The sequence below is a fragment of the Megalopta genalis genome, chromosome 11, assembly GCF_051020955.1.
Source record: "Megalopta genalis isolate 19385.01 chromosome 11, iyMegGena1_principal, whole genome shotgun sequence".
In the NCBI taxonomy this organism is placed as follows: domain Eukaryota; kingdom Metazoa; phylum Arthropoda; class Insecta; order Hymenoptera; family Halictidae; genus Megalopta; species Megalopta genalis.
In genome coordinates, this window is record NC_135023.1 from 6,571,498 (window position 1) to 6,595,557 (window position 24,060).

Below are 24,060 nucleotides of genomic sequence, written 5' to 3' on the forward strand. Positions count from 1 at the left end.
CGTTAAAAATTTCGTTCGATTTTCGATCGCGCTCTCGGGAACGGACCACTGTCGCGGAGTTTCGATTTCTGGACCACGGGCCCGCGTTAACGGTTAAACAGAGGAGGATCGCGCGGGATTCTTTGCGAGGCCGGCAAAAAGGGTCCCGAACGGTGTTTTTCGCCGGCAGGGCGAGAAAAAATGGCTGATTGAATTCTGTCCATTGATCGGAGATCAGTCACCCGCGCGATTCAAGATCGAGCATCGCAAAAACCGCTCGATTGTGCGTGCGGACGGCTATCGAATACTGTTCAGCCACGGTCCGGGGAAACTGAATCGCTCGCGAAACAAATACATACAACGACTTTCTTGGAGAGATCCACCGGAGCAGCGTGCTAAGCGACGCCTTTGTCGACGAGAATGTCCCTCGGTGGACCCGTTTTTGCCGTTAGGGTTGCTCGCGTATAAGTCGCGGCCGCCGGGCGATTAAGTTTCAATTGACACGTTCACTTTCCTTACGCATCTGTTCTCGAGCTTGCGCCGAATAATCGGGTTTAAACGCTGCACAAAGAACCTACCTCGACTCAATCGTCCGGACAATTATATCGCGAAAGGATAAAATCAATCAGTGCAGGCGATCCGAGCTCGAACCGTTCATTAAAGAGATTCGTCGAAGTTAATTCGTCCGCCCGGCGCAATCGAGGCTGCGCGAAATTCTTCGAAAGACAGTTTTCTAATTACCGGTGGCAACTGCGCGAGAGTCACTGCTAACTAAGTAGGCCCGACTTATATGGACTTTTCACATAACGCTCGCTAAGGAGTCTTAGAGACCGCACCATTTCCTTCGATGATTCATTAAGCCAGCAGGATATGCGACTGCGAGCGGCAATATCGTCACGCTTCGAGGATAAATAATCTCTTTGCGAGACGAAGTCGCTGCGTTCGTTTCGAAAGCGAAGAATTCTGCGATCAACCCTTTGCTCGACGATTTCTATCGGAAGTGTATATACATCGATTAACACATTTTTGTCTTTAATCGTTTTCCTAATACAACGAGAGAATTTTCGTTTCTCATTCGACTTTGTCCAACTTTAGATTCTAGACTTTTATAACAGAGTAATCAAAATATTCTTTCGATTTAGAAAACATTAAAAACATTCTCATTTAGCAGATTACGTAAGAAATTTTCATCACGATTTTGGCCCGTTGTTGTAGTTCTAATACAGAAAGACTGAGACTTTCGAACCCAATGATTTTAGAAACGATAGAGTCCCAGGGGCGTCGGAGAGTACAAAAGAGGTGGAAGATTGATAGCCTCGAAGAGCGAAGCTGATGAACCGAAGAAAAGAGAGAGAGAGACTCGTTGCTCAAGATTAAGGAATTTTAGAGCGAACAAGGCGAGACAGAGACAGAATAAAGTCTTGGGATTCGAGAGTAGAAAAGCGTCGGAGGGGAAATTGATAGATCGCGCTCGCTCGAGGAAAAGTCTTGAAGAGTGAAGACGATGGAAGAGTGAACGTTGTGCCATGAGATGGTGAACCTGAAGCGAAGAATTAAAGAAATAAAGAAAGAAAGAAAAAGAAAGAAAGATCGGGCGAACCAAACCGAACGAAAGTGTGTCGTCTGTCCTGGCACGTATTTCCTTTTCTATGTTCAGAGGGGGGCATAGTTGTTCGGGCTCGAACGCTCAAGAACTTGAGGAGAGCTCGCCGCGCGTAGCCCCGTAGGTGGGGGCAGCGACATAAGTACGAGACGGCCTTAAGAAAAGCCTTCATTCTGATAGCAGATCGCGATTCACGGAGTCGGTGAACTCGTAAAACGCGGCCGTGTGTTCAGTAGCCGAATCGCGATAGGAGGCCCGGCGACGCGCGTCGCACTCATCATCGAGTAACTATCATTTTCCATTCGGACCGGATGAACGGTACACCGGGGACGCGTTAATCGTCCGGTGGATATATACTTCGGCTGCGATCGGAACCGGGGCCTCGAATCCTCCTTTGTAAACCGGCAGAGACGACCGCCTCCGTGGATCCTGGGCAACGTGACGACCGACCAGGTGGGTACACGGCCAGTGCGAACAAACTTTGCGCTTTGTAATCGCTCCGCGGCCGCGAAATCGCGAACGCTCCAAGGACTCTCGCCTCGCTGTTTGCTCATTTACGTAAGCCGAAGGCCGGCCATTTGTTAGCAGGACATTGTTGGCTCTTTTGTTGAATCGCGGGGGTGTGAAACTTCGTGAGAAACTTCGCGCGAACATGTTACCACGATGCCTGTGGCAATTTTATTTCACGAGCCGCGACCGTCAACCTTTGCGCGGGCTAAGTCTGTCGTTTCTACAGCTGGAGCAGCGCGTTCGCAGCCACGTCGTAGCGCCGAACAATGCCGTAACTGATAATTAAGGGAATTCAAACTGGAAAGTGAAAATTCGACGAAATTTGGTATGTCGCGAAATCGAAATCGTTTCTAAATCCCGTCGAAAAATATTGTCAACCATACATGATCGATACCACTGCCACCATACGTGGCAGTCGACGCGTTGAATCGTGCTTGAACCGAGAAAATTATTCGGTGATCTATCAGTCTGCGATCACGTTTTCTGCTCCGTCGATGACATTCAGATTTCGATGATTTCGGCGACGATTAAAGCTATCCGCATAATGTAACACCCTCGCATAATCCACATGAGAATTTCTTGCAGGGCCCAGGGGTCTAACAGGACCCAGGGTCAACAGTCCCCCATCAGCGGCGCCTCGAAATCATCGTGTTCGCCGATCACGAAAGCTCGGAACAAATCACGCTCGTTAAGCCATTATTCCCGTGATAAACAACGAACCCGCGGCAGCCAGGTTCCCACCTAATTTTCAATTATCCGGTAGGCAGCCGGCACGCAGCACGCTTTGTAATTTTGTGTCGTAAACAATGTAAGCGACGTCTGGTCCCGCGACTCGGTTATTTCCAACACTCTCGATATTAATCGAAAATCCTGGAGGCAACACCGTACAATTAGAAGCGATGCCGTTTTTACCACGATCGTTATCTGTTCCGTTAACGTTAACGTTTCCGCGATTACCCATCGGAAGCTAATGCACGCGTTCTCTCGCACAACTCAATCTACATTCCGCCGGCTGACAGTCCTGTTCCACGTCGAGATATCTCCCCGTTGTTTCTCGTCGCTTCTCTCGTCGGCAGACGCTATCTGGAAACACCGATTCCCGGAGAACACAACGGCGACTTCCTCGTTGCGACGATAGACCAGTCAGCCGTCCGCGGCAAAAAGTACCTGAAGAATGATCGGGGGAAACGGGAAACTTTCGTTCGTCCATCGAAAATTCGCCACTGGTTCCTGGATCATTATGTGTCTATAATTTTTGTAGACTTTGCTCGATCTGGAAACGCGATCTCCATAAGCAGACTGAATCCTGAAGCAAATTTTATTTCTCATAAAGTTCCATTCCTGGCAACGGTAACAATGAACGAAGAATGTTCGCACGTTTTGCGTTAATAATCTTCGTATTACATAAATCCACGCAATGACGTCCGCGATAAAAAAAAGTTCAGGGACAATCCGCACGATTCCAGTTACTTTTCTAATTACCGTCGTTTTTGCGAAATCGTTCTGAACAACCGAACCGAAAGAATTATCATAATCCGATTGTATCAAGACCACGATTGTTGCGGGATGGGAAGACGTTGAATCGCGAAGAGTAATTAAACGGCGGATAAGGATCGTTTCCTGGATGGCGTACTTAGAGGGCCCGTTTTTTTTTCGTGTCGACCGTACACATTTTTGCCCTGGAAACCCAGTGATCTTTATTCCCCGTAGATTCTATCTGATTCCGTGGAATTTCGTGGAACGTTGTCGGTGCTCGCCGCGATAACAGCTCGAGTAACAGTTCTAAAATCGTGAGCGGTCCGGTAACGCTGGTTCGACGCGTTACACGTTTTACACGGCCGCGGTGTCCCGTGCGTTTCGTGGAATATCGGGCCGAGGAATGTACATGTTGCATGCCGTGTCTCTGCTACCGGTGAAATTACTCTCGACGTCCCGGGTTGCCGTTGGTAAGCTAGTATTTCGAGTTTTATTCGATGTTGAACGCGCGGCGCCGTGTCGTTCGGGTATTTAACTACTGGAACGGCGAATCTTTACGCCGATTCCGGTTCTCGAGGGGTAATTTATCGAGCTGTGAATCGAACGACTACTCACTACCGTCATAAACGTTGCCGTGAAACGAAGAAGCATCAATTTATATTCAATTGCTCGAGATTGCTGTTATGTGATTGCGAGGAAAATATAGACATTTTCGAATATATTTGTAATACATTAATTCGAGACGAATTAACGCACGCATCGGTGTAAAATTATCAAGATAACAAGATGAAATTAAGATAACCAAGGGATACGCCGTTACCAGCGTTTTCGCGCAGTAGAAGCGCTCTGCCTTTGAACGGACACGCCTCCCTGGATTTATAACCAGTTGAAGAAAATTATCAAAAATTCTACGCGCAACGCGAGGCTCCGTATAACGCGAGATCATCTTAATTGCGAGAGTTTTACCGAAAAGTGCTTTTCGAAGCACCGTGTTTGCTATGCGGAACGAATTTATCAAGAAATAAATCGCTGGTTCGGTACGATTATACCGACAAACGGTGAAAAGCCTTCTTTATTCAATCTTCCTGTATCAAAGCGAAACATCTGGAGTGTTTCATTTTTATTGGTACGATCTTGCTTTTTAATGGAGAACAATCCGAAGACGAACACAAACGAAGGTAACAATATACAGTAATGTCTTTCTAATTGACGCTCAGTTTGTTCACAAAAATGGACAATTCGGGAAGAGGAGATACGATTATTCGAGCCTTGCGGTTCGTTTCCATAGTTATGAATTGTCAAGGACTATGAAAACGAGCTGCAAGGCTCGAGTAATCGTATCTCCTTTTCCCAAAATGGCCATTTTTGTGCACGATCTGAGCGTCAATTAGGGAGACATTACTGTACTCTTCTATTTCAAACCTTCATGAAAAATTATAGAAACTTCGCCCTTCTTCTCTCATTACAAAATCGACGCGGCCCTTCGCTGTAGCGCTTATTTCGATCACCTTTAACATCATCGGCGCGTTAATTGCACAGAGTATCGCTAACGAGCTGACAGTAAACGCGTGAAAATCGGCTATAAATAACTAAATAAATAGTAGGAGGAAAGACTAGGGGGAGGCTATAGAAACACGGAAACGCCTAACTCGGTGGAACGGCACCGATGAACCGCCTTAAGAATGCGTTTTCGTGGCCGATCGCAGGGCCGATGCAACGAGCATCGCAGCGCATCTGTAGCGGCCCGTTTTGCGCTACTTGCGCGTCACGGAAAGTGCCTCTCGACTCTAGCATTAAGGACGCTGTTGTCTAAAGTTATCCAGGGAGTTGGGGAAACCAGTTCGACGCGGCTCGAAACGCGCGTTGAATCGACGGGTGTCCCGCGGAGAGGACGATAATGGGACGGGATTGCGGTCGCACGGATCTAGGAAGCCTGGACGTAATTAACAACACGAAATTACCGGGCCGCACTTAGTACGCGGCCGTGGAACGATTGTATCGTGGCGCGGTGGCCACGATCGATTACGCCGGCAAAAACCGTGCAAGATCGCTGAACGGTCGCTGAACGATCGGTGAACACGGCCTCCCGGTTCGCTGGGAGACGAGCTCGTCTCTCTCGCTCCCTCCCGAGCAGAAGGCGAGCCGCCGATAAACAAACCGACGAAAATATCCAAGCCGTGTAATTTTCGCAATCACGTGGCACCGGGATACGTCGCGTTCTTCTATCTGGAATGGTCCCGCAAATATCGAGTTCCCCGGGCCCCGTTTCCATGCGCTTCTACGCGCACCTATGCGCACCTATGCGCTTTTAATGAAGCGGTAGCCGGCCGTCCAACCATCCGTATGCAAATCGCCGATCCCGAGATGCTCCGAGCTGCGGAAACATTAAAATCAGCCTCTCGTTTTACGACGTTTTTCTTCTCGCGGGAGCCGATGCACACCTAACTGGACTGCGCCGTCCAGCTTCATCGGATATCGACGATCCGGACGCGGCGTGGTGCGCGCGGTTGCGCAACCCGCGCCAGATTTTTGACTTTCTCCTTCGATCACAAGCCGCGGTCGCGGCGGCTATTCGCGGCGCGAGCGAACCGCGAGCGAAGCCGCGCGGGAGTTAGTTAGCGATTACGACCACAACACACCAAACGGTCCGACCATTTTTCCGAATAGTTAATGAACCGGCTCTCTGCCTAACCGCATCTCGCACCGTTCGCTGCAGAACCGCGGAACCGCGGTCGCCTCGTCGCGCCGTTCGATACCGTTTTTCAGCGTCTGCCACCGTGAACATCTCGTTTGTGATCGATGATTTTCCTTTTTTCTGTTTTTTGTTTGCCAGCTTCGAAGAGGCGGGGTCTAAACGATGCGCGCGCCGCGCGTGCTTCGAATTCCTCGAAACTGTTTCGGTAAAACGGCGATAACGCGCCGGCAATTTGTTGCCGATTAACATCGATGCTCTCGTTAGGGTAATTGGCAATTGCGATGCAGATCCTCGGATCGAAAGTTTCGCGCCGCCGTCGATTACGCATCTTTTGCTTGTATCACTGCCTGTGTACTCGATGATGCAATATCTGGCAGCACGATGTACCGGTGCGATTACGAGATTTTCATGCGCGACGTTATTAATCGGGAGTACTTTTGCCTGCGAGCTTTTCCCGAGTGGTTTTTCGAGAATCTGCCGACGCAATCGAGAGGCTTGAAAACCCGGTGTACCGGTCCGTGGAACTAAAAATTCCGATTAAGCAAATTGATGTTCCTATTAGGCAAATTAACGTTCCGATCAGGTGAATTAACGCTCCGATTAAGGAAATTCGCCGAGGGAAAATGTCGGGCAATTTCGCAGGATCTGAGAGGAGAATTTCGCAAGGGGGCGAGGCTTTTTTGGCGACCGAGGAACGAGAAAAATGCGCGGCGCGCAAGGTGGAAGCACGATGTAGCGGTACGTCGTTCGCATATGCGCCTGTTCTCGCACAGGCTGCTCCAACGGTGAAGAAGAAGAAGGAGAAGAAGAAGAAGAAGAAGAGGAAGAAACGAGCAGCACGTAACACGGTGGTCTGTTCATCGAGACGCGTCGATTATCGTACACGGTAGCGCCGTTTATAATCTCCCGGCTAATTGAAATGTAAGAGGGGCCCCGGCTGCTTACCGCTTCCTTGGTCAAACGCCAGTTCGCAGTCTGGTTTCACCCCTATAACGTGCCACGAGACCTCCAGGACCACGTTCCGTTCGAATATCTCTTCCTTCTCGCAGAAAATCGAGAAAAACCCCCGCGAGCCACGATGGATGTCCGAGGAATATCGATGGCTCGATGCGAGGATCGTTGCTCGTGCAGTTTATCTGTTTCACGAGGAGAGAGACTCGGCCCGTATGCGGGACGACAGTATAACGGTCCCATTTACATTGAACCCGGCGCAAGGATTAATGACTAATTGAAAACCCGTGTAAACCAGTACCAGTTGGCTCCTGCGGCTCTCGGAACACGCCGGGAATTTTTGGAGAGCTCTCGCGGCAGCCAGAGGCCACGCCGCAACGTTGCTCTAATTTTTGTCGGTGCCGCAATTAATGGGAAACGACCTGGGAATGGTGCTAGAATTTTTCGCGACCTCGCGGAAGCAGGAAATTGCCTGAAATTAATCACTGGACGCTTCGCGAGGTCGCTCTAATTTTTGCTGACCGAACAATGCTGACCGTACCAACATTTGTAGAGGCCTCGCGGAGCCAAGGAAACGCGTGGCCGGTATTTTCGGAGTTCTCCCGGACGCGGAGGAACGCGGAAAAATATTTCAAAGTCGGCGTCCAGGTGAAAAAGTCACGAGTAGCGAGATTTTACCGTGCGACGCCGACTCGAGAGACCGAGGATCGTTTAAAGGCAATAGAATCGAGAGGATTCCGAGGAGCGACCGTGACTAAAGATCGCTCACTTCTTCGAAGAATAATACATACAGCTGATCGAATCGTCTGCCAGGAGATCTATATAAGGCCCAAGCTGCTGAATCATTTATTTGCAAGACCTCCGTCGATCACCGGTGCCTCGAGGATCGAGGCAATAGATGCTATCGCGGCGATGTCTCAATTTTCAGCTATACAGGAAACCGAACGGAAAAAAGCAGGATCTCTTTTCAGAGGATCGAGGACGAGAAAGAAGAAGAAGAAGAGGAAGAAGGAGAAGAAGAAGTAGCTCGAAAGCAAATCGATGGTATAAATGGTAGAGATTGTTCGGCATGAATCGAGGAGATGCTATGGGACGATCACGATCTTTATCACCGCTACTAATTGGTATTCCGATACCGGTTGCGACGGCGAACGTTATTCGAGCAGCAAGTATGGCATGGGAAAATCGCGAAGAATTTGTTTGGTTCGCTAGGCAATCGTCACCTACCGAGCATACCATATCTCTAAGCAACAAAACTAACTGTTGTTTCTATTCGACAACGGACGGCGGTACATTCGATCCACGAAAATTCTTGACACGTTCGACATTTTATTCTTGCCAGCAGTCGACTCGAGATTCTAGCACGAACACGCCCCCGCTCACCGTATCGAATCGATCGATTTGATAGTTTTTCGTTCGTTGAAATTCGACTTCTTTTAACACGCGAACTCGACGAATTTCGTATCGCATCTGTTGTTTAATGTTCTTAAAAACGCAAGTACAGTAATGTCTCTTTAACTGACGCTCAGATTGTCCATAAAAATGGTTAATTTTGGAAGAGGAGATACGATTGTTCGGGCCTTGTGACTCGTTTTTTGTGGTTATCGATTGTCAACAACTATAAAAACGCGCTGCAAGGCTCGAATAATCGTATCACCTCTTTCTATATTGTCCATTTTTGTGCACAATCTGAGCGTCAATTAGGGAAACATTACTGTACAATGAATAGAAGCTCGGAGACGAAGCACTACGATTATCATTCTATTCGTATCGTGCTTTTCGTGCATCCGTGACAAGAACAAGAACGCGAGATATAAAACAGTGAAATTATTGGAAGGATTTAATGGTACTTGATATCAACATCTTGCGATACACGCGGAAAGTGTTTCTGCCGCGTAAAAAGATCGGCAGTTTAGAAATAAATGTAATCTAATTTCTATGGTTTTAATCCAAGACTTCCTCTACAACTACGGATTACGAAACTGGAGGAGAAAACGTTTCTCGCTGCAGAATTCCACTAAAAATCGCACGAGGAATTCGCGGTCTGGGACGATTATATTTTTAGCGAACGCCGAGCGTTTTAAGATAACTATAGACCCAGGGGGGGGGAGGGGCAACGTGGAGAACTGAAATTGATTAGTCGACCGGTTTCCGTGCTGAGCGAACGCGTCTCCGCGTTTCCTCGGCGATTTGAACGCGCGTGCAGGCGACGACCATTGAATACTATTGAATCTGCGGCGCGGCGCAAACTCTGAAAAATTCGAAAGCGGTCTCTTCCGATCGAACAAGCTCGGTAATAGTAGGGAAAGAACTCATTTCTATTTGCGGTGTCGATCGTACGTGAGACGCATACCGATTCCAGAGTCGCATAACAGGCACGGACGGTTTTCGCGCGGCCGATGTCCGACAGCGCTTCCGACCGGTTTTCGGATTTCACTTCCCAACGATTCCGAATACAAATCGCGAACAACTCGAGCAAATAGCAGCGTATCGATGCGTGTGGACGGGGGAACTAGGAGGAAACGATCCGCGATTCGTGAATTATCTTGCGCAACCTCTGGAAAACGAGAAGCCGCCGGGTGAATCAGGGAACGACCGCCTCGATGCTTAGGCAACGAGAGAACACCGAGCAGAGGAGGAAGAAAATCGATCCGTGAAAAATTCCCGAGGAACTCCACCGCGAGCATATATTTCGATAATCCCGCTTCCAAGTAAATTGCTATATCGGGGGTTCGCCGAGTCCAAAGCCCTATCCAAGATAATTTTTCTGACCTATATAACAGTTTCTTAAATATAAACTATAAAAATTATTTTCCAGCATGATGTAACAATTTGCAGCGGTGCCTCGAAGTCACCGTTCGAGTGCAAAGGGTTAATATTACTCGTGCGATCTCCTCTATTGCCAGACATTCTCTTTAGATTCATCGGTGCCTCGACTCGTAATTGCGTGCAACTGAATTTGTCTTGCCACGAGGACGATAAACCAGCAATAAAACGGCGGGCGTAGTCTTGTAGACGGTTCACGAGAAACCTGGAAACTCTGTTCTAAACACTCGAATTCAGGTTAATCGGCGTCACCGTTTCTGCTCGCTCGTTTCAACACGATTCGCGGTTGTACCGTTGCTCCTCGACGGGAGAGCCCGATGCAACTTTTGAAAAAAACCGCCGGATTTTTGCGTGAACCCTAACGGTACGCGTTCGACAGGCCTGTTTCGCCCGTGTAACGAAAGAAGGCGGTCTAATACGCTCGACAAAAGCCGCTCTAATCGTCCCGAATTTGCGTATCTAATCGCGGCGTACCGCCGAGCAACACGGTCGTTCCCGATCCAGAGCCGGATGACCGTTTCTTGCTGGAACCACTTTATTTCCATGAAATCTCGCCTTAATCGCGTCGTTAGACACGACAGTTTTTCTCGGGCCGCTCGGTGCACACACCCGGCATCGCGTTCTGTCCTGTCGCCGCGACCCGGTCTTGCCATTCTTGCGGACTCATCTTTTCCATAGCCGGTCGCGTCGCCGTTAGAAATCGATCTTGTTTAATCGGCGAGCACCCGGCCTTTTCCGCCGGATATTCGACGTTGCGAGCCCGACCGGCTGCAATTGCGAATTTCACGTATCGACAGCTTTCACCGTCGATTCGATAGCGGTGTCCGTCAGATCGCGTTATTCCTCTATGATCCGCTCGATCGGTTCGCTTTCGAGCGTCAAGGCCGCAGATTCGTCCAAGATATTCTGCGGATTCGTGAAACCCGACGGGTCGCTTTCTAGCAACGACACTGCACTTCTTCGATTTTCTAATTAGTCGAATTAACATCCGACAGATCGACTTTCTAGACGAACTGGAATCCCGACGTGACCCCATAGAATTCGGCGCCCTAGATGACCGATCGAACGTAATTAATCGCCTAGCTAATTATGCGTTCCAACTGCAGTTCGCGATGCGAACGGTTCACTGTTCAATCTACTCGTATGTTTTATCGATTCGCTAGAGATAGGGGTCCCAGTGAAATTAAGGATAATCGTTCGTTTATCTGTTACATATTTGCAGAACTTTCTCTTGCAGTTATGCTGCTAAATATTTTCAGAACGTTGAAGCCGCTTCGATACGAAATTAATGAGAAGTAAAAATAATGCAAATCCATATGCCGAAGAGCGCCCGAGGTAGCCGCCACAGCGTGATCGGGCCTAGAGGCTCGACGTGTTATTACGTCAAAGATGTGGACGATACTCGTTACCGTTTGTTGGCTTCTTACGGTACCTTTGTTCGCTACCGAAACGAGACAATGATGGGCTTTTGGTTAATCATACACTATACCCGACGCAATTTCGAGATCATCGATCTTCTAATTCGAGGCAGCTAGGAATCTCCCTGGGTCATAGATCCATCGATCGACACGTCCGAAACATTGGGAAACTACGTTCTACACTTGCAATTAACCTCTTGGCTGCGAGCGACCAGTGTAGTCGTCGCGCTGATAAGTTACAATTTTTATTCTGCAAATATATTCGTATAACTACAGTAATGTCTCTCTAATTGGCGCTCAGATTGTCCACAAAAATGGACAATTTTGGAAAAGGAGATACAATTGTTCGAGCCTTGTGGCTCGTTTTTTATGGTTATCGATAGTCAACAACTATAAAAACGAGTTGCAAGGCTCGAATAATCGTAGCTCCTCTTAGGGAGACATTACTGTATTACGATTCTAATTCTTGTGAAACGACCGATAAAATACCTGCTTAAACATTTAATTTTCAAAATTTGAAATCCTAAAAGGAATCCTTGAAAATATTGAATAATTTTTAAGGAGTGTATCTCCTCAAACTTCGCTGATTTTTCCCCGCCAGGCGTGCGAATGAATCTCGATCAGTGCCCCGCATACAATGTGTTAAAACGGAACTAGTCACGATAAATCCTGCTTAGCTTGTAGATCAGATTAATGAGAAGTGTGGTTGGTCACTGAACAATCAAATTCGCGCGGTTCCCGCTGAACTTTCTTCCGGCGGGAGATCTCTCTCTCTAACGGGCACGGTTTTTGCAGAGAAGACGGTTCTCAGGAGTACGAAAAGAAACGGTCGGGGTGTACAGTTAGGGAATCGCGCCGAATCCTTTTAATCCAGAATCCTGCCGCGCAGGTAGTATAATAATAACGACCGGAAGAGGCGATCGTACGTAGTTAGAACACTTTGGCTAGAACGATTGGGATCGCTTGAGAACCAGCTGCAGTCGTCCCGACCTTCGTGACTGCCGGTGCAATTATGAGAAAGTCCATCGTACCCGACTCGTTCCGACAGCCACGCGCGACCTTCGATGCCGTTCGAATTACCGGCACTTAAATTAGTACTTTTGGGACCGCGACGCCTTTGCATTTTTATTCGCTTCTCGCTGTTCTAACGATCGTTGCGCGTTCGTTAATTGCTATCTTATTCGAAGATCTTCCAATTCTGCCAACATCTCGCCTGCAGAAGCAGCGAAGGAATTGCATCCAATCTCGGACACCAAGATCGAATTACTAATGACACTGAACTACCAGGCTGAGCAGAAAAATGGCGAACACCTTTTAAAAATGTATCAGCAGCTTCCTGAATATAATGCGAATCGTTTATCCGGCTGCATGATTTCGCAAATTGCTCCAGATCGTTACAAAGTTGCCCTTTTAGTCGGCTCTTACGACGAGCAGATGGATTACTATGGGCGTATTCCGTGCCGCGCCCATACAACGTTTTACTATGATCAATATTAATAAAATTATTGAGCCGGACCGGCGCGGCGCCGAAGAACTATGCAGAAAATGCGAAATGAAATTTCCTTATAGAACAATCCATTTTCGAGATAATAAACTCGCAGCATCGAGCGCAAACAGGTCATTTAATGGGAATAACAGGACTTGATTGAGGTGTTCGTACATCGCAGACCGTTTCCACTCGCCGTGATATCGGAATGCCTGGCAATCAGGAAATATGTGTGGCTAGAAAATGAAGCGCTTCGCGATGACATCTCACTCGGAATCGGCAATTTTTTCCCCTGGACGTTAAACTTCCTTAACGCTTCAGTCCCTTAATGATTTTAAATACTTCTCGTATCTCCGCTACACGAAATGGCACCTACGAATTTTTATCGCAAAGTGCATAAAATCCGCATTTCATTAATCGCTAACCGACAACAGGATAAAAATGATCGTCGCAGACTCTTTCTACCGATTAGAAGCTCCCATGCCGAAGAAAAATTAATCGTAGGCTCAAGTTCCACGCGGTATCCTTCCAGAGCGTTGCAGGATTTAATTTGAGTCGGTATGCAAGGAAATCGAAAGACTAATCGTGCCGATAAATCAGAATACAGCTTTCGTCGCGATGGACAAATTGCTTCGATTCCGCGAAACTTTCCAAGCAGCATGTCCCGCGGTCGGCGAGCCGATAAGAAAACGTTAAGCGTGCGCGTAGGTAACCGCGTGGCAGGTCGTAAACAATTTTCCGAATCTCGTCTGACAGTTGCAGCGGTGATTAAAGATAACCACGATTAAGATGCTTGTTCACTGGTCGTGTAATTCGATTCGCGGGATCGAGCCGATACCGGTTCCGCGTGCTTGTAGCCCAGTAACCGTGCCGCTAATTCCGATTTATAATAGCTCTATCGTTCGCGAACTGGACTCCTTTTTCCCCGATCGTTTTTCTCGGCCGCTTATTAATTAGTCGTTCCGCCTGCTCTGTTCCCGATTGACCGATGACTCTCTCGCTTGGCGAGCTCTCGATTATAAACGGATACTCGCGCGATCTCTCTCTCTCTCTCTCCCTCTCTCTCACCCCTTACCCTCTCCCGATATCTTTCTCCCTCAATTACTCGGAGCACGCCGTTTTGAGGAAACGATACCGCGGCTAATGGAAGCCGCGGCTTTGTTTGCAACATATGTTCGTATTTGCTCGAGCGATGAATGAATCAGAGTATGAAAAGCTTCAACGTTTTCATGCAGGCGTTCCGCGAATATTTGCGTTGTACGGTACAGAAGCGAGACCGCGGCACCGTAAAATTGGCTAATTAGAGATACACGAGCGATCATAGCCGCGGGATGATCGGCCGCTTCGCCTCGATCGCAACAGTCGCAACACAGCCGCGGCGAATCGAACGCGAGCACAGATCGGACGATCCTTCTGATTGCCGGGCAGAGGAGAAAACACGCCTTTTCCCTTTTTCATCGCGAACAGACGTAATAAAAGACGCGGGCGCCACGGCGTTCAAATTACACGGCCGTGTCGTTTATTAAAAATTATCCGGCGCGATTATCTACCGTTACGAGGCGTCGATGTCTAATTAACAGGCTCCGGCGCCCGGCAAAAATCCGTATTTGGCGTCGGATCAAACCGAAATGGAGCGTAATCGTTTGCAGAACGACCCGCAACGGGAAGGAGTCGCTCGCCGCGGAAGACAATTTCATGGATTCCTTCGAAGGACCGTTAAAGCAGAAATATTTGTTGCCTTTCGTCTTGGAAGCTCCTCTACTGCGGCGGTTTCCGCGTTCGTTTCATTCGGTAATGAGCCACCGGTCACGTAGCGGACGGTGTCAAGGACCGTGTTGAATATGGCATACGATTCCCAGCGGAAGCGTTGCGTCAAAATCGATCGGGAAACTGACAAACAACCGAGAAACGTCACGGTTTCCACTCCGGCGATTTATGTGCAATTAGCGGGATCGACTACCAGGTTGCAATTGCGATCTTCGTTCTCGGAAATTGCCGGGGAAGCAGAGAAGCGGAGATAAAGTCCACTACTAGAATGTCCGGTCGACGCGATTGCAAATAGGCTGTCGAACGATTAACCGTTGGACGCTTAAGGTATTAGAAGGTTTAAGGTCCGTTTAAGGGAGGGTCATTTCGCATCCGTGCAAGAAGAAGTGGTATAAATAGTAATTTTTCCGTTCGAGGTACAGTTAATGTCTCCCTAATTGACGCTCAGATTGTCTAGAAAAATGGACAATTTAGGTAGAGAAGATACAATTATTCGATCATTGCGGTTCATTTGTTATAGTTACGAATTGTCAACAGCTATAAAAACGAGCTGCAAGGCTCGAATAATCGTATCTTCTCTTCCCAAATTGTCCATTTTCGTGCACGATCCGAGCGTCAGTAAGGGAGACATTGCAGCACGTTCAATAGTGCATTTAAGTGCCCGCAGTAATAAAATACGTAAAATATATAAAACGACGTTTTTATGAAATGAAAATACGTGTTTAAAGTTTTGTGATCCTTCCTTAAAAGCATGTTAGGGTGAAATTTGTCGAACGTAATTTGGAGAAGCAAAACGACCGAAGGCTGGTCCATGAGAATGGGTGTCTGCATATAATAATTACACGTCGGTATAATAATTGATCGGATTCCTTAATCTGCGAACGAAAGAGATCTCGATCGTCCGGCTCCGTATAATCTACGTTCATTCGCCGACGATCGACTGCACCTGTTATTCGGAATTCTTGGCTACTTCTCAACGCAATTAACGTGGCCGTCTCATCAAGCGCCTAGGATACGTTTCCCCCGGCGATTTTTTCAACGCCGGAGTTATTACGTAGAAATGATAATGCAGGGGTGACTATGCTATTAGGAGCGATAGAAAAAGACGTCTACCGTGCGATGAGCAATGCCGGGACTCCAGAAGAAAATTCAACCGTTGATACGTAATAGTTCTTTTAAGGAAAAATAAGAAGATCACCATGGTGAAACTGTTTTGTTTTGATCCGGATCGGCTGGTAAAGGACGCGAGACATTATAGAGACAACGATCTGCGACGATGGGGAGGAAACGTTCTGGTACAAATGAGAACGCTAACCCGTTAATTCACCGGTCTATCAGACTTCTTCTCGACTCGCGCAGCAGATTTTAGAGAAGCAACAAGACGCATTAGCAGAGTCTCGATCTATTTCGATCACAAATTTCATCTCGCCCGTGAAATTCTTAATTCTTCGTCGTCGGTCGTAAAAACTGATTTGCTCCAGCGGAAGGATAAACGGTTGCTGGCCCGAAGGTTAAATCATCCGAGCACCTGGCGAACGTCGAAACGAACACTAGGCAGCAATGTACAGTAATGTCTCTCTAATCGACGCTCAGATTGTCCACAAACATGGACAATTTAGAGAGAGGAGATACGATTATTCCATCCTTGCGGTTCATATTTACAGTCACGAATTGTCAACGACTATAAAAACGAGTTGCAAGGCTCGAATAATCGAATCTCCTCTTCCCAAATTGACCATTTTTGTAGACAATCCGAGCGTCGATTACGGAGACATTACTGTATTTTGCTAGAACCTTTCGCGCGAGACAGAAGAGAAACGACCGCGTGGCCGTCCAAAAATCGAAGAGGCGCGCGCGCGAACACGTTTTACGAACTCCTATCCAATTAAGCGTAATTACCGACAGGTAGAAGCGTTGTTCAGGCAGAAAACGGTACACCGGAAGAGTCGATCCTAATGACACGTGACGAAGCATCGTTCCACGTGCCCCATCGTCGAATCCTTATCCCAGAAACGTCCCGATTCTCGGCTCGTCTTTCCTGTCACGATCCATGACACAGTGGGCTTCCTGACAAAGCTGTCCACGAAACAAGGCAGCGCTGCCCGCTGCATATGCCGGCGTTTTATTTCGGCAAAGTAACGGTGCACCGGGGGTCTCGTTTCGCGGCGACGGTGAAAAACGACCGAGAGAACGGGAGCACAGGCCCGAAAAGAGGCTAAGAGGACATTTTTAAGGAGCACCTTTTGACGAGGGACCGACGAGGCGACAGGCCGATGCCAGTTTACTCGGACTTCAGTCCAGAACGCTGTTCGTCTCAACCCGTCCTCTTAATTTTCTGATGGAATATCCTGATGGAATTTTCTGATGAAACATTCTGATGAAACGTTCCGATGCAGCATTCTGATGGGACAGAATTTCACCACCAAGATTTTATACTAAAGAATTCCGACGAGTCTCTCGCAATATCTAACCAATTTCCAGAGGATCCGCGTAGACGAGTTTCACGAATTTAACCATGGCGAACCCCTGACAGATCGATGAAACAGAAACACGATCGAATAAGCGAGCTCCCGACGACGCGTCCGTCACCGCGTGCTAGTCATTTACTCGGGATTCGAGTGGACGAACGCGATGAAATTTGCTCCAGTTACCGATGAGAAATCGACAAAATGGAACGGTGATCGAATAAGTGGAAATAGCTGGCAGATAACGTGTCAGAATTAGAAGGATCGCGTTGAACGAGGCGCAGGAGCAAAAACCGGAGGAAAGTAAACAGGACAATTACCATCCCTGGCGGAGGATTATCACAAAGTGTGTACTTACAGGGTACAGAGAGTCTCTACAGTGTATCGTAAAGGAGAGGATAGGCGTCGCGTGCTAGAACCAGCCTGTCAGCCGGAGGAGGCGGTAGACGGCAGGCACGGGACTGAAATAAGACCAGTGGCTGATAACACAGGTACCTGCAGCCGGCGTGCTCACCGTCGGGCGAAAAGGCAGTCGGTTTACCTTACTGACAGCGGACAGACAAACTGGCAAAAGGAGGTCCGCGACGCTAATAACGGGTTATCCCGTAACAATCCTTCAGTATTTAATCGTAATGATGATGGGCCACGATTATCCCATGCATTACCCTCTCCAATTACACCCGCGATAGGGCCCGAAGACCGCGTCTCCCGACTCGAGACGAGGGGCTGCTCGTTTCCCGAGGAACGAGAATCGTTTTCAAACCGGCCGGCCGTTGATCGAGCCACGCTTTTAATTACTCCGATCCGAGTGTCGCGAAAGGAAGAAAAGGAGTCGGCCGACGAACACCGCTGTCATCGCGGCGATCTATGGCCGGCAGGCTGTCAGATATTATCCGTTGATTACGGGGTTCGTTACCGATCCGGCTGGCCGGCGCGATGGCGAGGTTTTTACGGCGATCGGAAGCGCCAGCTACACGCTAGATTCGATCGGGCATTTGCATAGCGGCGAGAAACGGCTCGGAGGCCACCCTTGATGCAGGCGGTCCAATTAACGATCGACCAGTACCATTAACGACACCTTGATAAAACCGAGGCGGTTGCTCTGTTACGAAATCGCACTCCTCCTCCTCCTCCTCCTCCTCCTCTTTCGTCCGTTTCTCTCGTTCGCCGCGGAACACCGACGTTTCTTTTCCCACCTTAGCCCGACCTTCTGCAAGGTCTTCCCTCGAGAAGTTCGCGGCAGGAATGCGTGACTCGACGATTTTATAACCCGCTTTCAATTACCATTCCTGGTGCTCCTGTTTCCCCGAGGGTTCGCGTTCGCGTACGCGTTCGCGCCGCGAACACCAGAAGAAAACTCGACGCGCGGAATGCACGCGCCGCTCGCCGTCTAAATGCCGCCCGGATCCCCCGACTTTGTCCTCGGTATCTATCCTGTCCGCTACTTCGAGCCCCCTAGGCCCCCCCGTGGCCCCCCTCGGGCGGCACCACGCGCGACAATCCTCCTTTTCCTCTTTTTCCTCGTTTTCGCTTATGCTGCCACCGGCAACGTGATTTATTCGATGTCGGCCCGCGGAGAATAGTCGCCGGAGGGCTCCGGGCGGCTTCGGGGGGGACTCGGGGTGGCCACAGGGGGGGCCGGCGGCAAGGGACAGCCGCCGGAGTGTCCTGAGAAAACGAGTTATCCTTAAGGACGTCCGGCCTCGATCGACGATAATTTGTTTTGGCTCGTTGCTCGCTGATACGGTCCTGTCTGCGACCGAGCAACTTTATTTGATTAACACTTACCGTCGCCAACCGTCCCGATATCGCCGATGCTGCCACTCTTGCTCGAAGTCAACTTCGAAGTCAATTTCGAAGTCAACTTGGCAAACTGGCTTGACTAGGTCTTCGTCGCTTCTCGGATAGAGATCCGTCATTTAATCGTTGGAGAATTAGCATTTGATAGATTTTAATCGCTACGCGAACTCTGCATCATCCGTTTCAATTAGCGTCTCTTTCAATTAACGCCTTCTGTCAGGAAATTCAAAAGCATTTTAGTAAATTTTCGCGGCCTTCTCAGCCAGATCCCGGTGTGCACTTCGGGGCCCAAGAAAGCAGGATACATATACCGAGGGTTAAATCCAAATATCGTGGGGTTCTTACGAGCACTTTCAGGAAGTCACATTAACGTAGCTCCTGCGCGCGCTTCCGGTAATAAAGGAGGCTTAATTAGAAGGTAATGTCCTGCGAGGGAGATTATACGACGCCGCAGAGACCGCACAAGATGGGAGGTGCGAAAATATCCACCTACCACTGATATTTCACCAGGCATGCATCATTCGTCTCGCTGTTAAAGTTGTTAATAACTTAATCTGAATGCCGACGCCTGCGAAGGGTCCATAAGCATAGTAAATACTCTTCTAAGCCGGCTTACAAGAGCCTGGTATCGCTGCCCGGCGAACAGACGCGTAATCTAGCGATGCCAATAATTCGTACATCTTCACCGATTAACCGGTATCGCGAGAGTAAATTACAAGGTTCCCCTCTCGGAGATCCTGGGCGTATTTCATTCCCTACCGACAGGTTCGTCGGAAATCGGTTTCGATTCCGAATACGAGATTTCCGCGCGCGATCTTACGCGTAACGTTCTCGTTGCGGGTGCCAGCCGGCGCCGACATAAAACCGTACAACGAATTTCACGGATGTTTCGTGTACGGTAGACTCGGACCTCGAAGTCCGAAACGGTTTCGGCGGCGAGAAAAATTTGTTAAGCTCGGCAAAGGTGTTCGAGCTTGTGAAAATTTCGAGGAACAGATGCTCGTACTTTTATGTCAGTTTCGTGGGACAAAAGCACGCGACGATAAAATCAATATATACGGGGCGAAAGCGAAGGGTTTCTCCTTTAAAATAAGCCAAGACAGACTATCCTCGGATTTTTTCCCTCGAAGTAACAACGGCCCGAATATCGGCAATATTTTGTTCGGGGTTTAACGGCCTTTTAACGAGTTGCTGTCGGAATCCCTGGATTCATCGTAAATTTTGATAGTCACTGTAGAGAACCGGCAGCCAGGGGTCAATGCCGACTGGCGGTCCCTAGAGAAAAGCTTCGGAAGATGACTGGACCTTTTTTTTCAGTCACACCATGAGGACGTTGCTGGTTCTGCTGGTGTCCATCGCAGCGTCCGGTATGGCAGCACCTGTGCCCGAGCCAAGCGGACGAAACTTCTTGGCCAGGAGCAAGGACGAGGCCCCCGCGGAAGCCGAGATTGTCACCGGCAAGGACGCGACGAATCGGCCGGCAAAAAAGCAATCAGAGAAGACCGACGGTGGAACGAAAGATTGGAGGGGCTCGTTACAGTCGCCGGTCCTGAATAAAGCGGAGAACAGGCCCGAGCCGAGCCTCTCTCAAAGGCGTCCGAGCGACAGCAGAGACAAAGTATCGAAGAACCGAAGGCACAAAGCGATCTTCGTCAACTATCCGATCGTGCCCCAGCCACAGCAATTCCCGGCGGTGCCTTACGACGCCGATTACGCGCGAAACGGCCACAAGAACGACGATGCGACGGCGGCCGGGGACGCCAAGAGGATCCAGGAGAGCAACGTCTTCTACATCCGACTGCCACCCACGCCGTACATGTACGTCCCGGGCTTAGGCTACATCTCGCAGCCCCCGAAGTACTCGACCTCGAACCTGCGACCTCAAATCCCTTATCACAAGCCGTCCAGGCCGAAGCCCGTCTACCAGAAGCAGCCCGGCAACAACCCGTTCATCAAGCTGCCCATCGATTTCGTGAGCAACGGCAAGCCGACGGCCGTCTATCACTGGCAGAAGAAGCAGAAGAAGCCGACCGACAGTCCCATCACCAATCTGGACAGCTTATCGCCGGTGTTCGTGAGCAACGGGAAGCCCACGTCCATCTACCAATGGCAGACCAACCTGAAGCCGGCGAAGAGACCCGACGACCTGGTCAACAACCTGGACAAGGGCCCGTACATGTTCAACGGCAAGCCGACCAGCTTCTTCCTGCTGAAGCCCGACGGCACGACCTCGGCCCGCCAGCAGCTTCAGTATCCCGACTACCAGCAGGATAATTCGTACTATTGAGGCGGCCACGGCCGCGGCCGCGGCTACCGAAACGTGCCACGGAGGCCGCAGATCCTAGGAATTCTCGATTCGAAATCACCGGCTGCCGCGGAGACTCGATTCGATGGGCGTGCGCGCGCGCGCGCGCGGACGCCGCGCCGGAGACTTGCTCCCGTCGAATCCGGGTTGCTACGAGGATTGATGGGACGCGAAAGTGCTCGAATGTGCGGCGAATCTCTCGATGGGACTCGAACCGGGCGAGAGGAGGCTCTCGTCGAACCCGAACGATTAGGGTTCTTCGAGAGCGGTTCTTCGGCCCTTGCCTTCGTGATAACTCTGCGACGAGATGCAGAGGGTCAAAAGATTGGCTGTTTGTGATCTTTCCGCGAGAACAGGACAACCCATGGAGTTACAAGGCTTGCTCGGTGTTTCTTGCGGAAGCGGACGCTGGCTTAGAGACGTTAACGAGTTCGGATTGGGCGTGGTCTGCGGTCTCGACGCATTTTTACCGTTCGAACGGTTGTTCGCCGACTGTACAATTACGACGATTCGATGATAAAAACGATCTTTTACTCTAATTCATTGTTTCCACAGTGTGTTATCAGCACCTTTCTCGTCTCCGCGAATCGCTATCTTTTTTCCATTGTAAATTACGAACGTTTCGAAGCCAGCGTATTCGTTCCTCGCGGAGCGGAATACAAAGAGGCTAGAGAGTTCATCGACACGCTGTTCTCGCGGGTTTAAGTAGCCAGAAGAAAAAGCGACGGTGGTGCCAATGCATTTTTGACTCGCTGTACCGCGACGATTATCGTGTAAGAGCGTCGATTATTACGTATGATCGGAGGAGGGCCGTCGGTGAGCCGACAGAGAAAAATTCGACGCGTACTATCGTTAGCATAATTAATCCTCCCTTAAACGGGCCGCTCGCGTTTCGGACCTTTTTTCCCCCCCGAGGTCCGAACCGGTCTGCCATACACAATGATTACGATGCTTCGCGAAAAGGCGTCTGCTCGGCACGCGTGGTGCTCGTCGTTTACACTCCGCGTAATCCGTTCACGCGTCCGATTAGAAATGCCATTTATCATCCACGGATAGTTGGAAGAGTCGTTTGTAAACGTTTAGCGTCTTAGCTCGCGTATTTATCCGTCTAAACCGTTTCGCGGTGGTGCAATTAATATCCTATTAAATCGTCCGTCCCGGGGGACACGGCTCGAAACCATCTGCTGGTGGCGCAGCTTTGTTATTTATTGTATAGATTTTTCACGGAACAGGTTAAGAAGGCGTGCGCTCCGCATGGAACTCGTTCTCCATCCGCGAGATGTTTGATAGCCTTTTAATTACACCCGCCCACCGCCAATGCGAATTTACACGGACGTCCGAGCGTCCCCGTTCGTTTATAAATGGGAAAACGATTATCCGTTTCTCGTGCGCGGAGACCAAGTAGCAACCGGAGCAACTTGGAAAGGCAGAACCCAACGTCGGAATCTGCTGTGCAACAATAACAATCGAAACGTCGCGCATCGCGATCGTAAAATCGATCGTCCCGAAGTCGGTCGGGCACAGTTTCCCGGCTCGTGTGCGTCGTTTCAACGATTCGATATTAATTGTCCGCCTCCAATTGGAGCGTGTCATTAAGTCCCGTTTCCGAGCGAGAAGGCCGCCGAGACCTGTAATTATTTCTAGAAATGTATAGCTGTTATTTTGTAAAGTATAGACACTCGCACGCCTATTTATGCGTCAATTAATTAACGAGACCGACGGGTTTCGCGTTGGTCGCGTCGCCGATAAAAAAAACGAGCACGTATCGCGACGCGATCATGCCGATACGAAGACTGTTTGCTCAAGCGTCTAGCCTAACACGTTGTTTGTTCATTGTTCATTATTGACAGTTTCACTCCGCTGTTCCCCTCGATCGTACATCGAATTTCTCTGCGCTTCGAACGCAAGCTTACAAAAATGTTGAACCGAGCAAAATGGAGCAATTTCAAACGGTAAAAGCATTGAAAATATTTTCCGCCCTATCTCTGCTTGCTGCAATCGGACGAAGAAAATATTTAATTCGCGCGGAAATCAGCCTAGCAATGAAATTTAATTATCGGATACGACCGCGAATCACTGCGACCGAGTCTCCGGGGAATAGCGGGGTTAATGGCGTATTTATTTGCAGATCCAAGTCATATTTATACACCTCCCTGTTACCGGAATAACGTTGTCAGGGCCCCCCACTCCAACCCCCTCCATTTTCTACGTTGTACATATGTGAAGAAAATACACGAGTGCTCCGAGGAGCTTATCCGTGAAAGGTTTTACCTTCTTTTCCCGAGGAGAGCTCGATGGTTTTCTCGAGCCGATGCGATCCCCGGGCTGCGTCGACAGGAAAACGTGTTTCATATGTTTCTCCCCCACTCACGTAACACAAATATTGACTCGGTACTCGGGACGCGAGTCCGCCCGGGATTATATCCTGTCTGGTTACGGGAATACTTTGCGATCCATGCTACTTACTCGAGGAGGGATTCCGACTCCGAGATCTGAACGATAATACCGGCGCGGCGCGGCGCGCGTCTCGGGAGAAAACCGTCTTCTCCCCGGGATTGCTTCCTTATCGTTGTGAATAAGAATTTCATCCGCTCGGATTAAATCCGAGGGAGCGCCAGACGAATTTTCCAGCGGGGAAAATCTACTTTAGAATCTGTTTGGAAACTGTTATACGATCATCAGTTTACGGATCCACTTCGGGCTCGCCGGAAGATCTCGACGATTTGTCGACGTTTCGACTGGCATAATTTCGATGAAACGATAGCAAAAACTAGAAGCC

General features: G+C 49.2%; 1 protein-coding gene across 1 annotated transcript; it reads left to right on the top strand.

Moving 5' to 3' along the window:
- Positions 1-1,740: 1,740 nt before the first annotated feature.
- On the top strand, positions 1,741-23,544 carry LOC117226132 (uncharacterized). Its single transcript, XM_033480177.2, has 2 exons — positions 1,741-2,035; positions 20,294-23,544. Exon 2 carries the CDS (start codon positions 20,301-20,303, stop codon positions 21,261-21,263), a length of 963 nt encoding a protein of 320 aa, XP_033336068.2. The 5' UTR covers positions 1,741-2,035; positions 20,294-20,300; the 3' UTR covers positions 21,264-23,544.
- Positions 23,545-24,060: the final 516 nt, after the last annotated feature.

Excerpts from the sequence above, each read along its gene's own strand:
- LOC117226132 (XM_033480177.2), top strand. The coding sequence starts at position 20,301 with ATGAGGACGTTGCTGGTTCTGCTGGTGTCCATCGCAGCGTCCGGTATG.